We start from the raw sequence: 18,561 nt of genomic DNA on the forward strand, positions 1-18,561 counted from the left end.
GCATTTATTTTGTTTGTACATATCGTGTACTGTATTCCGCACTGCCATTGTTGATACCCCAGATATATCGGTTGTCTTGTTTTTCTGACGCTGTCTACTTTTGCCTGGCTTTGAAATAATATGATTTTTTTTTCTTTTTATAATTGTACATACTGTCCGTCGTGATATTTTCAATGCAGCAGCTACTCTCTTAAATAAAGAATTTTGTTGAATGATTTTCATAAACGAACATACATTTCAATATGTTACCTGTTGAACAGATGAAAATGGTTCCAAAGGCCCTCCATTTATTTTTTCTCATTCGAAATACTCCAACACATTTAGCACAAGTTGTTTGAGCTTGAGAAGTCAAACTTTTACTAGGCATACTCTAAAAATAAAAACCTTTAAGAAAGATTTCATATTGTCCGTTGACGTGGTTTTAACTATATTTAAAGCATGAAAAAGGATTAAATATTTAAAAATCAAACGAAAATAATTTATAAAAATACTACAAACTCTGTCAAAACAAAACTTACAATTGTCAGTAGATAAATAAATCAGCGATCATTGTTCTATGGCTGTCTTTGTTCAATGCATGGTGTTCTATATGGACAGGCGGCTTAAGTTAATCGTTTTAGTTTCTGTGAGTAGGAAAGAGACGTAATATAAAAAATAATTCGTGAATAATGTCATACTTTGCAAAGATCCGGCGGATCGACTGTATTCATTGATATAATTATTTGTCGATGTGCAGCAAAATTGTTAAACATTGTGCTTCTTGAGGCTGTTGGGAGTTTTCTACGTACGGGTCAAAACAGCATAAAAGAGTATCACATTGATCTCTCATGACACATTTGGTGTTAAGATGATAGTTCACAATAATTTATTCCTAAAAATTTAAACATAATAAGACTAGAAGATTAAGACAATGGCTCTAGCATTTATAGAGTTACAGACTGTTAATAGTTCATTCGGGGTTTTTAAAAAAGAACATTAAAACCAATAGCATTTCACTATTGTCAATTCCACAAAAAGTACTGTTAAAACAATAACACATTTGAATCACGTGAGCAGTCCGTACAGATCACTAAATATTCTTCAGTGAATGCAGAGGTTATTCGATTTCTGACCAATCCATCCCATGTGTCTACACAAATGATAAAGGGATACACCCAATGATCATGTATTCCACAGTGTTATTTTGCGCTTGTCAAAAATGAATCTAGTATAACAAATTGGCTTATTCATATGACTTACCAAAAGTTTTAAACTACAACTAACATAAATTAATCGAGAAAAGCAAAGCTAATACTATGAGATTCTCCGTCACATTCTTTGAAGACATACTAGTCAGTAGTATAAAAACTCTTTACATTTAATATGATAGATAGAAGATAAATGAATTGTAAGTAAATATAAATTGCTATACCTCCGTTTTTGTAAGGTTATGCTTACTTTGGCTATACTATAAGATCAATATTATTATAAAAATTAATATTAAACTCACCAGGCTTCCGGGTTGAATCGCGTCTTTCATCACTGCGCGGAGCTTTCGACCTTCTCTGTAACTTCTTCTTAAAGGCTTCCGGGGTCTCAGTCATCTGAGACCCCAGATACTACTACACTGTACACTAGTCACTGCACTACTGCTACTGGGGACAGCGGACAGGTCATGTTATTTCCTAACTGTGAATTTTTAAATAGAAACTTTTTTAACTCATGGGTTTGTTGGTATGTTATAAATAAAACACTTAATTATTGCTTAAACGTTTCAATTATTTGTCATTTTCAATGAGCACTTTAATTGCTTATTGAAAATGGCCATGCAAGAGCTCAAACAGCATAGCCTAATAAAGCCATCTGTGACAATAAAACCACCTGACAATTAAATTCATGAACAGTAGTGCTCTAATTAAGTTTTTTTTTGTTAAGTTTGTTGTGTTTTAATATTAAATAATCTTATAGTTTTCATAACATCGCAAAAACCTGCAAATTGTTTTAGAACTGAGAATGCTTTTAAAAAATAAAAAATCTAAACATATTCTAATAAACTAATGAAGTAGTTGACTTATTTCATTTGCCAACAATTGACTGATCAAACCTCAGCATTCACCTGCTTAATACATTTATTTTTAATGTAGCTAGAATTCAATTCAAGTATATAAATACCAAATGTTTTTTAATTTGATAAACACTTATTTTATAATATTATGGTTGCAAGAACTTTTATTTTAAATTCATGTAAATTTGTATATTATAATTCTTTTTTTTTTTTTTTAATTCATTAGCAATATTTTGCAATCGCTCTCGAGAATTTTTTAGTGGATAAAAAAGTAGATTTGTATAAAAGATTTTTGTTTTATTTTAAATTTCATTAGTAATCATTTTTTAGGTACATGCAATCCCTCTCAGATCATCATGGGTGATGACATGTGCTTATGCACCATCTGGAAATTTTGTTGCCTGTGGAGGTTTAGATAATATATGCTCTATCTATAGCCTAAAGACTAGAGAAGGCAATGTTCGGGTAAGCCGAGAATTACCTGGTCATACTGGTTATCTATCTTGCTGTCGTTTCCTTGATGACAACCAAATTGTGACTAGTTCAGGAGATATGTCTTGTGCCCTATGGGATATTGAGACTGGGCAGCAAGTTGCTTCTTTCTTAGGACACACAGGAGATGTAATGTCTCTTTCTTTGTCACCTGACATGCGTACATTTGTATCAGGTAAGCAAACTGATTTCTCTCAGATAGTTTAGATATAAATAGGTTTTCTCTATTTTAAAAGATAATATACTTTTTATTAAAATATAATAATTTTTATTAAATAATAAATTTAATTGTCTTAATTTTAAAAATCATGCCTGTAACTAGTATGCAAAAAATGTATATTGGAGTATACAGTAGACCTTTTAAAATAGATTAAATTCGAGATAGCAAAAGTACAACAATCAAGTTCTAATATGTTGATACTCGTCAACAAAAACATTGTCCTAAATAATATTAGGAAATACTTTATTAAAACTTAACTGACAACTGAAACTCAACCTGACAACAAATTTTTGATCTATTCAACAAACTTGAGATGAAATCCCACATAAATCAATTTTACAGGAAGAATTTGATGATCAACACTATCAAATGCTTTACTGAAATCAGTATATACAGCATCCACCTGTTTTTGATCCTCGATTTGCTTCATAAGCTCAGACTGATATCAAACTAAATTAGTAGCTGTAGAACTATACTGAGACTCTGAGATAAGCCCATTGCACAGCCAAGATACCTGTTTAGCTATCAAACTATCAAACAATTTTTTGGTATTTTAGACTGAATGCATATACATATTTCGATAATTTTCAATGTTCTTTCTGACCACATTTGAATATCGATACAACAAAACTCTTCTTCCAAACATCAGAAAATATGGATGACTGTAATGAGCTGTTAAGTAAAGTATATAATGCTATGGTAACAGTGCAAACACACTTTTTTAAAAGAAAATTGAGAACACCATTGTTGTGTTGGTTGCCGCACACAACATATACAACAATCATCAGTTCTAGAAGTAATATTATTTGGAAAAGAACTTATGCAATCAAAAATGTCAATGAGAGTGATTTCAGAAACATTATGATGTAAAAGAAAATTGAGAACACTGCCTGGTTCAGAAATAATCTTATTTAAAAGAGAAATTATGCAATCAAAAATATCAAGAGAGTGATTCCAGAGACATTATAATTTGTGCCAACATTGTATTGATGGGGATATTGGGAATCTGAAGGTTATTTACCCCATGGTTATAGACAGCTATAATTATAAAAGTATTTAAACACTCTATGAAAATATACAAATTTTATCTACTTGGTAGATATAATACACATAAAAATATTAGCTAAACCATTGAGAAGGTTTGATATTGTGAGTAAATATTATAGAAGTAACAAAATAAATTTGATTTTTGTGGCTATATAATGTATGTAGAATATATGGACAACGTTATAAAAGTACATCTTGTAGACTTCAGAACAAGGCATATAAGCTGTATTGTGCAAATTAATGTGAAAAGTGACAATTTGAAATAAAAAATATGTATTAGTTGTAAACAAAAAAAGAGAAAAACATACAATACAAATTGTTTTCTTAATCGTAAATATGAATCCCTTGGCTTGTATAATTTTTTGAAGAAACAAATAAACTCTTATGTCAACAAAAACACTAATTCTAAAAAGCAACAAAAACAAATGTGTCATTGCTCACCAATTTTCAGTACTTTGACAAAAACTCTGAAAAAAAGTAATATTGTGAATAATTTTATGTCACATTTATTCGCAGAATACTGATGAGTAACAATTAGTATCATGAATTTTGTTAGGATCAAAAACCAACTTGTGTAAAAAAGGTTTTGATAATAAAAAAGAAGTATTTTTACACATTCTTCTAATTTGATAAAGACGTTATACATTTAAGGAAACAAATGAATGTAATATATTTTTTAATATAGAATACTCTCGCAAGCAAATTATTTTATATTTCAATAATTTACAAAAAAAAGTAGGTTAAATGTTTGATCATAATCACAGTATTTTTTATTTTTAGGGGCATGTGACGCTTCTGCGAAACTTTGGGATATTCGAGAAGGTTTGTGCAAACAGACATTCCCTGGTCACGAGTCAGACATTAACGCAGTTACGTTCTTCCCCAATGGTTTCGCCTTTGCCACAGGTAGCGACGATGCTACATGCAGACTGTTCGACATTAGGGCGGACCAAGAGTTGGCTATGTATAGCCACGATAACATCATTTGCGGCATAACTAGCGTCGCATTTAGCAAATCTGGTAGATTACTTCTAGCTGGATATGATGATTTCAATTGTAATGTGTGGGATTCTATGAAAACAGAAAGAGCAGGTAAGGATATTATATTAGTATTAATGTAAGCCAAAATGTATTACATAAAATTTCTAATAAATCCTACATAGATAATACATATATCCACATTAACGTCAAAATAGATCTTCCACTAACTAATACAATAAAACTAACCAAACAAAACACGAAAATATATATTCTTGTTTTTACAAAATGTTTTGACGTAAATAATGAAAATTATAATGATGAAGCAATTTAAATAAGCACAAATATTTGCATTAAATACGATTATTTTAAATTTAATGATAATTTATTTACAGACAATATTGTAGCGTGATTAAATAAAACGAGCGGTTCGAATTTATATACATATATTTATTTATAACTTTACAGTTCGGTACTCTCTTATCGACTAACTCACTCCTAACAACGTTACATATATATAATAAAGTTACTTTTCGAGAACATTCTGGCGTTGTCCCACCTCTAATTGTCTCCCGTCCGAAGGACGGGCGCTATTGACATGCCGACTCTAGCGTTTTCTAGATTCGTCCTTCTAAGAATTATGACGTATCGGAGATGGGCTATTTCGTTACACTGCTCCCCTCTTAAATCTGATCGTCCCGATCAGCAACTCTATATGTAGGCACAGGATGGCGGAATCTACAGGACTCTCCAGCTCTGCATGAACCCTTTAGAAAGAAATAACAGTCTACTGACTTTGAAGGATACGATCTCATCGGGTTAATGCAACACACAGTAATTCGTACGCCGGTTTCTCGGAAGATCACTTCAAGCATGCTTCTGACAATCTTCCAGTCCAGATTATCTAGTGCATGGCCTATCTTGGGTAAGGCCAAATTCTTGATGTCGTAATTGCACACAATTCTCTTCAAATTAGTTAGAGCACGCCATATATCCTCGTAGCTCGCCCTGTCTTTATACGACTTCCTGGTCACCATATACAGCAAAGATCGAGAACCATCTTCTAATTTCAGTACTCTTCCAACTTTAGGTTGCTGGTTTTTTAACTCGTCCAAACGACCGAATTTCTTATAAAATACGGATGAGATTCCGTTAGTCATCTCAAGATCTTGGGCAACACAGTGGGCTAGAGAGACGTTATGCGGAACACTAAAAAGATCCTGCTGAACTTCTGTGGTCACGCCGAATCTAGCACTCTTCCTCTCTGCGTAATTTGACATAAATTCATTAAAGCTTGGTCGCCGGTCATCTTTGATCTCATGTTGAAGGGTTCGTGCTTCTTCTGTTTCATTTGAGCCAGCATATGGTGCAAGACGATTTATGTGAACTACTTTTGGTTTACCTTTCGGCAACTTCTTAATTCGGAATATTACGTCATTTATTTTCTTTTTAATTTCATATGGACCTTCCCATTGTCCTTGCAGTTTGGGAGACAAGCCTCGACGACGTTGTGGATTATAAAGCCAAACAAGATCACCTACTTCATAGCTTTCACTCTTGCATCGAGAATCATATTTATTTCCATCATTCGTCTCTGGAAGTGGACCTGCATTGTCGATTGCTACTCTTTCCATAGGACTACCAACATTGTACTGTTTCATGGGTGCCCTCTTTTTACCAACTGGACCATTACTGGTTGCACACAGTTCACATTTCCGGCACCATCTTCTTACATCATCTTTACAGTTCACCCAATAGAACCGTTCTCGAACCTTTTGCAGAGTCTTCGTAATACCAAAGTGTCCACCTGATGAACCGTCATGCAACTGACGTAAAACTTCTGACACTTTACTTTTAGGTACAATCAACTGAAGCTTAGTTTCTGTACCATCATCGTTCTCAAACGTTCTATACAGAAGATCATCTTTCAGCACTAGGCAATTCCATTGGCTCCAGTAACACTTGACTTCTGGACTACATGCACTAATGTCTTGCCAAGAAGGTCTTCCACTTCGACGCATCCAATCCAATACTCTTTTTATACATGGATCATCTGCTTGAGCGTCTTGTAGCTGTTGAGGCTGCCATTGATCATTAATGACGGCGGTTCGTCTCACGGGGCAAAGTCGTTCTTCTAATTCAAGACAATGATTACGATTTGCACTGTATGCCCGTCTTGACTGAGCATCATCATTTGAATGACTCTTTCCAGCCCTGTGTTCCATTTGTTCTAGCTTTCTGACTGTTGTATTATTTTCTTGCAATTTACGGCGAATGTGACCTACGTCGCCATCATTCGAACATCTGGTTTCGTGTCTCTTCGGCATCATGTTGCGAACTACTTTCCGTACGATTTCCTCCAGACGTTTCTCGTTTTGTTCGTCGCTCTCTTCAGAGGTTCGTACTCGATAGCTCCGTGAAACTTGACTAGCTGTTTCATGTTCCAAGGCAATAGCGAGCGCTTCATCTAAAACTTTCGGTCTTGCTAGTCGTAAAGCTTTCTGTAGTTCAATGTCTCTTAACCCATTGACGAAGGCATCTACAGCGATTTCTTCCAAAACGTTGTCTGGTGCCTCTGGATAGGCCAACAGCGCTATACGAGCAATATTTGCTTCAAATTCTTGCAAACTCTCACTTGCTCGTTGGATTCTACTTCTTATTTGTACTTTGTAGACTGGTTGTAGATGGGCATCTCCGTAACGTTTATCTAGTCGAGTGAACAAGGTCTGGTAACATTTTTCTTGACCCTTAGGAATTGATCTTAGGATATCCGCAGCATCACCTCGTAGAGCAGCAGTCAAGGAAACAGCTTTTTCTTGTTCTGTCCAATGATTGGCTGTCGCAATAGCTTCAAATTGTCTAAGGTATATGGACCAAGAGGACTTTCCATCAAATGGTGGCAATTTGAATCTCATATGATGTGTCATTTCGTCTCTCGGTGATTCTTTTTTCACTACCGGATCTAAGGCTACCGTATTAACTGGTGGTAGCACTTTTGTGTTACTTATCATGGTCTCTAATTGTTTGATCTTCTCTTCTACTTTATCGAATGTTCTTGAGACTTCTTCAAATTTCTCATTGTTTTGAATACATATTTCTTTAATTATTTGTGAAGTCTCGTCGAATCTTCTAAATACATTTTCGAATGTTTCATCGAATCTTTTGGGAACATTCTCTAATTTATTATCATCTCTTTTAGAAGATTCTTCTATCATTTGAGAGACGTTTTCAAATTTCTTATCATTTTTTCTGAAACTCTCTTCGATCTTCATTAAAACTACTTCTTCTGCTGACTGAAAATGGAATGTCTCTGGGTCATCTCCATTCTTGTTAAGAATATTCTTCAGTCGTTCTTGGAGGATCTTCTTGGACCCGCTGCAATCTTCATCGCGTTCTTCTAGCTGCTCACGCAACTGTTTTACTGAGAGTTGTACTAGCAGCATCTTTGGTCAGGCACGCGTACTTTTTAAAATGTTCAAAAGTCTTTTTCAAAAGTCACTGCTGAATTTATTTTTAAACAAATCAATTAACCCCACACCTGACACCACTGTAGCGTGATTAAATAAAACGAGCGGTTCGAATTTATATACATATATTTATTTATAACTTTACAGTTCGGTAGTATCTTAACAACTAACTCACTCCTAACAACGTTACATATATATAATAAAGTTACTTTTCGAGAACATTCTGGCGTTGTCCCACCTCTAATTGTCTCCCGTCCGAAGGACGGGCGCTATTGACATGCCGACTCTAGCGTTTTCTAGATTCGTCCTTCTAAGAATTATGACGTATCGGAGATGGGCTATTTCGTTACAATATGTTTAATCATAATAATTCAATTTTCAAACCTTTCTTCTACTGATCTCCCTGTGAAGACTATGTAATAGTTATTTTCTGAATAAATGTATAAATTACTCAGTATTTACCTCTGTTGTGGTGGTATGCTTTCAGAAGATGACTTGTTTGGATAAATTTTCGTCATTTTCAATAGCAAATGTTTATTTAAATTATGAATATTATGTACAATACAACCAGTTTTAAACAAAAAGTTTAACTAAAAGGCTAAATATAAAAATCACCTTTCCGCAATAATAATCAGAACAGAATAATACAGGGTGTGGCGCGATATGTTTTAATTAAAAGTAGTGGCGGATACAGTTATGTTAAAAGTTTTGGGTGACGCTGAGTTAAAATATAATGTCCTGGCACTTCAGGTTATACCCAAAAGTAGACGACTTTGTTATTTTAAATAGAACCTAATATTTTGATTTTATTTTCGAATTCTACATGAAATTTTAAATAAAATTTGTGCACCTTATCATAACAAAATTGAAGTAGTTTCGAGATACCATTTTTGAGATTCCCTTTTTTTTTCAAAATTTCGAAAGTCCCTAGTCCATATTGAATCTGCAATTCTTATCCAATATAATCATTCTTAGCTTACTTTAAATAGATCACCCTGTCTTTTATTGCATTTTCTGGTTTATTTTCCAAGCCAATTCCACTTTTGAGATATTTCATTATCTTATTAGTTAAAACATAACACTTCTTCTTCTTCCTATGCCGTCTCCATTAACGGAGGTTGGCGACCACATTTCTAAAAGTTTCTCTGTCTTTTGCAACATGGAATAATTCATCTACAGTCATGTTTGTCCAGTCTCGAATATTTCGCAGCCATGACTTCTTCTTTCTACCTATTCCCTGTTTGCAATCGACTCTACCCTGCATGATGACCTGCAGAAGACTATAACAAGACTTAAAAGTTATTAATTCTGAAATGTAACAAATGAAAGGATTATTAATTGTGGATATCATTACAAATGTTGACTAAGTATTTTGTATTAATTTTTAACTTACAAACTAAAATAAGTAAATGTAATATTAAACAAATAAAATTTTATAAGAAGTGTTCAAAATTAGCGCCATCTACTTCTAAACATTTATGAATCCTTTTCATTAAGTTATGTCCTGTAATTCTGGAAATATGGTCGGGTGTTAGAGAATTAAAAGCAAGTAAGACTCTCTGCATCATATCTTCCTTTGTCGTAACAGGTTTGCCAAAATCTAAAGGAACCTAGTCAGGAGAGCAAGTTGGCCAACTAAACGGACCATCTAGCAACTAATTGGCAATCCATCTAGCATCAAACATGTTGTAAAGACGCTGAGCAGCAGGTCCAAAGTTATGAGGAGGTGCTTCATCTTGTTGATACCAAGCTGAAGCTGCCTCTCCATTTCTTGAAGTATGTAACGCCGATCGTACAGCTGCTTCTAAAAGGTGACAATATCTATCACCATTTAAATTTTCATCATAAAATTTTAATGCTAAATTTTATCGTCTTTTATCATATATAAAACATTAAAACTCAAATTCCAATGGTTTCAATTGTGTGTTTTTAAAATGCAATGAATTGTTCTCGTCAGCAAAATAAGATATCTCTCACAATCTCTAATGGAGGCACCAGGAAAATATCCCAAAACATTAATTTCGTTTATATCATTGTCCATTAGTGGTTTATTTTTATTAATTTTTGTCTTAAATTGATCAAAGTGACAACAGTTTTTAAGCAATCTTACAATATCACCAGTTGCATTTGGTCGATTTGACTATCTTTGTGCAAAAAAACTGTAAGTCTTTGTAACAGGTCCTATTACACTTGCTGTAAATAATAATAAGATTTAAAAAATCATTATTAATAACTCCTACATGTGCCATTATTCACTACGAAATACAAATTGGTAAAGAAAACTGTCAAAACAATACATATAAATAATTAGAGTTCTAACTATCAAATCTTTGACAGCCACGGCCTTCCCTTTACTAATATTGAAATAATTAAGTGTCATTATCTTTTAACTTAGAAATATCTCAAAAGTAGTGGGATTTAGGTATATGGAATACAGATACCAAACGAATTGGCTTAAAAAAATACACCGGAAAATGTAATACGATACAGGGTGTTCTATTTAAAGTAAGCAACTTATAAATGTTGTGCATGTTGGTGGCTAAGTTTAATTCACCCTGTATGGAATATCAATGTGTTGGAGATATGTAGGTAACGAGCGAGCACTTGTTGGTTTATTGCTTACAATTTCACGTCACTGTCCTTGTTATTAATAGAGATTATCGTTATTCAGTTAAGACCAGGATTTTTTTTTTCAAAATTTAAAAACAATCAAAATATCTCGAAAATACTTCATTTTTGATATAGGACATTGTGCACAAATTTTATCTAAAATTTGATGTAGAATTCCAAAATAAAAAAAAATATTGGGACGAGTGCCACATTTAGGACAACATTATATTTCAACTCCTCATCATCCAAAACCTACAGCTTTGTAATTCCAAAGTTTTAACATGACTGTATTCACCATTACTTTTAATTGAAACTTGTCGCTCCACATCCTGTAAAAAATGACATTCAAAATCATGGTTGGTACCAAAAAAAAAAAAGATTATGTGAACAATAACATGATCTCAGGAATTATTTAAAGCATTATTTTATATATGGAATTAATATTCTCAATTCTAAAAACAAACTTTTTTTTGACACAGTTACACCGGCTTCTGCGGATGCTTTTGTTCTAGTGCATTGGAGTCATCAGTCAATGCCATATAATCTAGTTTTGTTTCTAACAATGTATATTTAGGGATAAGGAAGCATTTTCGGAAACATTCACAAAATTATAAAAGTAAATTTATTTCTTATCTTGTTTGCTCGCTTGATAGTAATTCTTTTTACATTCAGGACAGTGCCACTTTGTTCGAGGACATATGGTAGTAGCATATTCCTCCCTTATGTATTCTTTGTTTTGTCAAGCGGTCTTATAATAATTGTCCTTAAAGAGATTCAATATTATCTTGACAACACAGTATTTCAGTTCTTGGTAGCTTAGTTCTCAGTACCTCAGTTCTCTTTATACTTATGCACAATTGCGAATTTACTAATGCACAACTAATAATTAACTTCATTACTTATAACTAGTAACTTTTAAAAGTTTTCTGCTCATTACTGTCAATTGTAGCTGTAGTTTTTTCAATGTCGACATGTGACTTTTATAACATCTGACTTGTTTATTGTGGTAAATATTATTTATTTAATAATTCAATTATTAATGGTTCTATTACACTATCCATGATGCCATCTAGTTTACACATTTCTTCTTCTCCTTTGAGGATGTGATTAACACAAGTTTGCCAACGTATTGTAGATACATTCTCAAGAGTTTTTAACAGTTTTTTTTTATTTCTTGCAGTTTAAATGATTTTGTTTTGAATGCTACTTCATTTTTTAACTATGCCCAAATTTTCTAAATGGAATTTAATTCGCAATAATATGGAGGCAGTTGTAGTACAATTTGACCATTTGTTTTAGCCATCTCATCAGTTACATATATATTAATTATTTATTAAATGTATCAGATGTAAAAGTTCTGACCTAACCATCTCCAAATCAGAAGAAATTTTGATGCTGTTGTCGGAATTTTTGCTAATTGTCAGCTGTAATATATTGCATACATACATACATATATATTATGCATACAAAGACTTAATGAAAAGTAAGTTACTGAATCGTGAGTCTAAGCTCAGAATCTACAAAACAGTAATTAGACCAGTGCTTATATATGGATGTGAAACGTGGTGGATTTGCTTGATATGCACTTCGCTTGTGCCGCTGGTTAATAATCAAACTCCGTGCGAAACCAAAACTGACTTTATTTTGAATTACACAATACATATAATATGAATGCTAAAGTATTATGTCCGCTCGCGCTAAATGCTGTATCACCGAGCTCGTCTCGTATTTGAGTGCTGTCTGTCGTCTTTGGGGTGCCTTAAGGGACTCGCCTTATCTTCACATATGGCATAATATATCTTCCTACGCTACTATGTTGCCGGATTGTAAAAATGCATAAAATAAACTTGAATTAGATAGAGGCGTGAACACGTGGACCCTCTCAATATTTGGACCAACCCAATGCAGCGATATTGTTAGATTTGTAAAGTCACAAAGACTAAACTGGCTTGGTCACCTAGAAAGAATGCCAGATAATCGAGCTGTAAAAGTAGTCCAGAGATGGAAGCCCCAAGGAAATATAACAAGAGGAAGGCCCCGTAAAAGATGGATAGACGACGTAGAGAGGGATCTTAAAACCATGAACATCAGGCAGTGGCGAAGGAAAGTATCCGACAGGGCAGAATGGAAGAACATTGTTAAGCAGGCCAAGACTCACAAAGGGTTGTAGCGCCATTAGAAGAATATATTACATTATCCATTACAATGACAGCGTTTTTTGGTAATTTTTGCAGTACTAAATCGATTTTCAAAAACAGATGCATTCATTTTTTTGTGGTAATATTCTGTCTTTCTTCCCTCAAAAAGCAAAAGTCCTTCATTAACAAAACCTAACTCTGATCCGATATGTAAAAATATGAGGCGTTTTCCTTTCCCTTTCAAACCAGTAGACAATCCCTGAATAAATGCCTGTCAGTGTCTACCCTCACTTTATCTTTGGTGTGACCTTTATTTGCCCATGTTTCGTCAAGGTAATAAATGTGTTTGGCTTCACTTCTGTACTGTTTTATCGAAGTTAGGTAATATGTCTTCATGTTATAATATCATATTTGATGAGAACTTCTCCTTAAGTTTCTACAACATACACTTCTCAACAATTGAGGTGGATATTATGAAAATGTGTATTTTATTTTTTGTTCATAAGGTTAAATAGAAAAATTTAGTGATATAAGTAAAGATTTATTTTTACTTCCTATTTTCATACAGATGAACCGAAAGAAAAAAATTCTTTAAGAAAAAAAAAGGAAAATAAACAAAAATTGTAAAATTAACAACTTTATTTTATTTTACAAATTTATTTTCCTGCTCAATTTCTAATATCCCGAAAAGAAAAATTAATAGTGTGTGGGTCCACCTTTGTGTCGCCTTGGTGCTCTAACTCTATTTGGAAGACCTCTTATTAAATTATTGATGAACTGCTGCGGTATACGTTCCCAAATCGCGCGTAATGTATTGGCCAACTGATCTAAGGTTTGGGGCGGTTGAAGAAGCCTGTTTTGTTGCCTAGACATTTCGGCCCAAACATGTTCAATGCAATTCATATCAGGTGAAAACGGTGGCCACTCCATCCTTGTAATACCATGAACTTCTATACACTCGTTGACAATTCTCGCACGGTGAGGGCGAGCATTATCATCAATCAGAACAAATTGTTCGCTTATTGCACCAAAAAATGGAACAACTATTGGTACTAAGACTCTGTCTCGTCATCGTGTAGTAGTCATTGTCTCATTAATTAAGACGACTAAGTCCGTGCGACCGTCAAAACATATGCCTCCCCACACGCAAACGGATCCACCTCCAAAAAGATTGGTTGGGACTCTCAGATTTTCATTGTAACGCTGTCCTCTTTCCATCCACACCAATATTCTGCCATCATTCGTATACAAACGAAATCTGGACTCGTCAGTAAAGAGACAGTACCTCCAATTTTCGAAATTCTACTGATAGTGTTCCATCGCCCAGCGATATCTGCATGCACGCTGCTCCCTAGTTAGTAGTGGATGGGTTGTGCGCCGTCTAGCCCTTAAATTGGATTCATGTAACCGTCTTCTGACAGTTTGACTGGAAATCTCTCGTCCAGTAGCATGCCTGAAGATACTGTTAATTCTGGAAGCCGTGAATGTTGGGTTTCTTCTTGCCGTCAGAACTACAAAACGGTCTTGCCGACGAGTTGTAAATCGTTCTCTTCCTCCTCCATGTCTTATGTTGCAGATCCAGTTGCTACATACCGATTCCGTGCACGACTTATCACACTTTACGACACATTTAGCCTCATAGCAACCTCTTGTTGAGTTATGCCTTGTTGGATCCAACGAACTAATTGCTCGAGCTGCACTAGTTCTAAACGTTTTTGCGGTATAATGTTTTTGTGATAAATAGATTTCTTGACTTATTGACAACTGGTAAAGCCAATACAAGCACTTTTATACGAATGATATATTCATGTTTGGAACAACATGTCCCTCTTTGTACGAGATAAGAGCCGATAAGAATAGGGAGAAAAAAAACCACATGCAAAAACTATTGGCAATAAAGATAGCATATAGAGTATAGTACAGGCAATTATTTTAAAAATAGTTTTATATGTTAATTTTAGGAATTTTAAAATTATCCACTTCAATTGTTGAGTAGTGTAATAAAATGTACATTTGAATAAAGCGCTTTATCTTCTAATTGATTGCTTAACTCGGACACAACAATTTTTTGTTTGTTTATAAATCTTTAGAATGCATTGTTTTTCATTTGATGATAAATGACCCAAATCCACTCGGCGATATAAATTTAATTAACCTATGAATTTTAAACGTCCATAGTGTCAAAATTTACTAATTTAGTGGAGTAAACTTGCCTGCGGTTGGACCAATTACAAACAAGCATTATGACGCGATAAATTTGAATTACTCTTCCTAGTTTAAAAACGAGGTATAGATTTATTTGAATGTGCTGAACTATCAAAGATAATTTCAATAGCGCTTAAGTCATAATAATAGTCATAAATTAACAATACATTCATATAATACTAAAAAATATGCAGTGATGGAATGAACCTTACCTTGACATGTTTTTAAAACCTCATAAGAAGTATAGCCTAGGTAGCTTACTATTATTGGTAACTTATTTATATCGTTAGAAATTTAAAAATATATTACAAATATTAGTTGAAAGTTGATACAAATACTAATTGATGACTCAATTTAGTATTTTCACATTTGATTATTCAAAAGTTATCTTTTACACAGTCAGTTTTGCTCAATTTGATGATTGAATTTTTTTGTTTCAGGTATATTAGCTGGTCACGATAATCGCGTTAGTTGTTTAGGAGTTACAGATAATGGAATGGCAGTGGGGACAGGTTCGTGGGACAGTTTCCTACGCATTTGGAATTAAGATAGTGATGCCAAAAAACGTTAAATTTCTCACCTGCATCACAATATCTGTTTACATTGCATTTATTCAAATCGAAACTTTTTTATTTTAAGTGTACTATATATAGTTCTATTTTTTCAATATTCTTTGCTTTTTTATTATCTTATTTCTGTTATATAGCATAAATGTGTCTAGCTTTGTGATGTATTTTCTTTAATTTTTAAGTCGTTATTTTTTGTGACAATTCTACAAATTTTAGGCGCTGGCCCATGTATGTTGTGTATAGTATTTAATATCATTTAAGTTAATAAATCAGTATTGTTTCTGTTGATTTGATGATGTAGGTGAGAAATAAGAGGATATTGGTTGTTCAGTGCGTACGCCAAATAGCGTACCGTTTTTCATTTTGGTTAGTTCCAAGTACAAACATATGACCAAGCTAGTTAAAACAAATACCGTACTTTATCCTGAACTGTTTTTATCCAGTTGAGCCAGTCTCTCAAATCACTCTCTTTTAATAAAATAAAGGGCCAGCTGCGTAAAAACTTCCTTTGGCGAAGAACAAAAACATCTGCTTCTGAACAAAAAAATAGCAGATATGATAAAACTAGTCTTACAAATTTTAACCAAATGTTGAAAGTGTGCCATAATCTCAACTTAGCGTCACAAACAAACAAAAAAGACCAATGATAGAGTGGATTGTGGCGTGGTTCCTTTGATTGAACAACAGGCAGGTTATGAATCAAATTGTTTGAGATACTGCCTATAAAATTTTTGGAAAGAACAGTGTTCCATTTTGCTAATACTTTTTTTATCAACACTTTTTTATTTACCTCAGTGTTTTTTCTATGACATCGCAGTTCTGTACATATATGTTCCTCTGATGATGTTTTTTCGTCTTGTTTTTTAGAAATCTTTAAGGTTTTATCATCCCCCACATGACTATATAGCTTCTGCTTGAATGTAAGTGGTATGAACATTTTTTTAAAAAGCTAAATTTCACTTATTTTTTTTTTGTTTTGATTGCACAAGCATAATACGGTGTATCTCCCGTGATATTTTCAACGTCTTTTTATAAAATTTCATACCGTATCGCGGGGCATATTGCCATTAAAACTAAGTGTATAATTTTAAATTATTTATTCGAGTGTGAAAGTTAGTGAATATGAGAACAAACAATTGTGTGCGTTGGAAGACTTTGGAGTAGGGTTCATTAAGATAAGCTAGAAAATCACAAATACCTTATGTCACTGTTGGCAATTTATAAAATAATTCTTAATTGGAAATACATCCATCCAAGTATTAAGGGCTCAAAATTGTTGGCAGTTTCATTTGATGCACTGTGTTGTATACTTTTTCCTTGTACATTTTTGAAAAATTTTTAATTAACATTGTAACGGTCTTAGAAATAGAATAGTGGATGTTCCTACATACTCAATATTACTGGTTCAACTAAATGTTCTCTGTTGACTGCCACCTATGGTCAAGATAAGCTTTAACATATCATCAATACATGATTGATGTTTTCCCTTGATTCATTAAATTTTCATTGATAACAAGTACATTATTTATTGTATCTCTATAAATTCTAATTTTTATAGAAGTAACTATAAGGTTGCTATAAAGACTAATGTAATCATACCAAAGAAAAATGCATTTATCTTTTACCAGGACTTTTGTGAATGCATACTATTTATTTATCAGGATCGTTATTGTTGATTACGGATTCCTATTCCTCAAGGAAGAAAGTGTGCAGCAGACTGATTTGTGATTTGGCTTTTCTTCTATATCATTAATCCCCTAATCTGGAATTTCCTTTTTTTATTATTGAAATTCTAAGGTTAGAACCGCTCTGGGTCGTGCCTGAATGTTTTTATATTAATAGGAAAATACCACAGACAAAATAAATATATAATTGAAAAATCTGTTAAATCATTGCCTGTATAATTTGAATTTTTCAGGGCACAATTTTAAGCATTGATGTAGCATTTTTATTTATCTCAAGCTGTCTAGATTTCTGTGAAGCAAATATTGCTGCTTTTTAAAAAAGTAGCAATAACTGCTTGAGGCACAAATTTTATTCTAATACTTATAAATATGGCATATATTTTTATTTGTCTGCATTAAATGGGTGTCGCATGTAAATGATTAACAGCTCACCGCTAAATACCCCTTATTTCTAATTAAAATAAAAAATTTCCATTGTAATCTTTTTAGTACCATTTTGTCTCGAGAACTTCATTGTCAAGACGTTATATGGGCAAGTTAGTCAAGTAAAAGTTGATACGAAAGTAATTTTATTTTAATTGAAATATATGGAAGCTATAGCCGTGGCTTGGTAATTTACATGCGGTGTACATATAAACTGGGAAATATTTACCTGATAGGTGATTGTGCAGTTTTTTCAAAACGTAGTTTAGAATTGTCATTTTTTTATTGTTAATGATTTACATGCGTATGATGTATGAAATACTATAGCAACATATATGTTATATTGTAATGTACCTAATAAAATAATTTAAACAGAATAGTTGTTGTTTTTAAACCATTTCCTTTAATAAATGAATTGGAATATGCCACATGTCAAAAAAAATCATCTTTTTGGTTAAAATCCACATGGAAAATGAAATTCCTGTAGTTGGGGCTGTATACCATGCATCACAAAGTTTTATTTAAAAATCCTTTATAAAAGGTATATAATTAAAATGGCCCTTACGGGCTACATCATAGAAGGTTTTCGGACTAGAAAGTCCACCATCAGTGTATTATTACCGAGAATAAGTATTACCACTTTAGTCAATGTAAAGGTTAAATTTTCCAGGTATACATGAGAC

General features: G+C 33.2%; 1 protein-coding gene across 1 annotated transcript in view; it reads left to right on the plus strand.

Moving 5' to 3' along the window:
- The window catches only part of Gbeta13F (guanine nucleotide-binding protein subunit beta-1), a 51,247-nt gene extending 32,992 nt beyond the window's left edge, over nt 1-18,255 (plus strand). The window contains exons 4-6 of the mRNA XM_072536889.1: nt 2,375-2,711; nt 4,584-4,895; nt 15,642-18,255. Of these exons, the coding sequence (XP_072392990.1) occupies nt 2,375-2,711; nt 4,584-4,895; nt 15,642-15,748 (756 nt within the window). The 3' untranslated portion in view covers nt 15,749-18,255. The remainder of the gene's footprint in view (nt 1-2,374; nt 2,712-4,583; nt 4,896-15,641) is intronic.
- The last annotated feature ends 306 nt before the right edge of the window (nt 18,256-18,561 follow it).

Source organism: Diabrotica undecimpunctata, chromosome 7, assembly GCF_040954645.1.
Source record: "Diabrotica undecimpunctata isolate CICGRU chromosome 7, icDiaUnde3, whole genome shotgun sequence".
In the NCBI taxonomy this organism is placed as follows: Eukaryota; Metazoa; Arthropoda; class Insecta; order Coleoptera; family Chrysomelidae; genus Diabrotica; species Diabrotica undecimpunctata.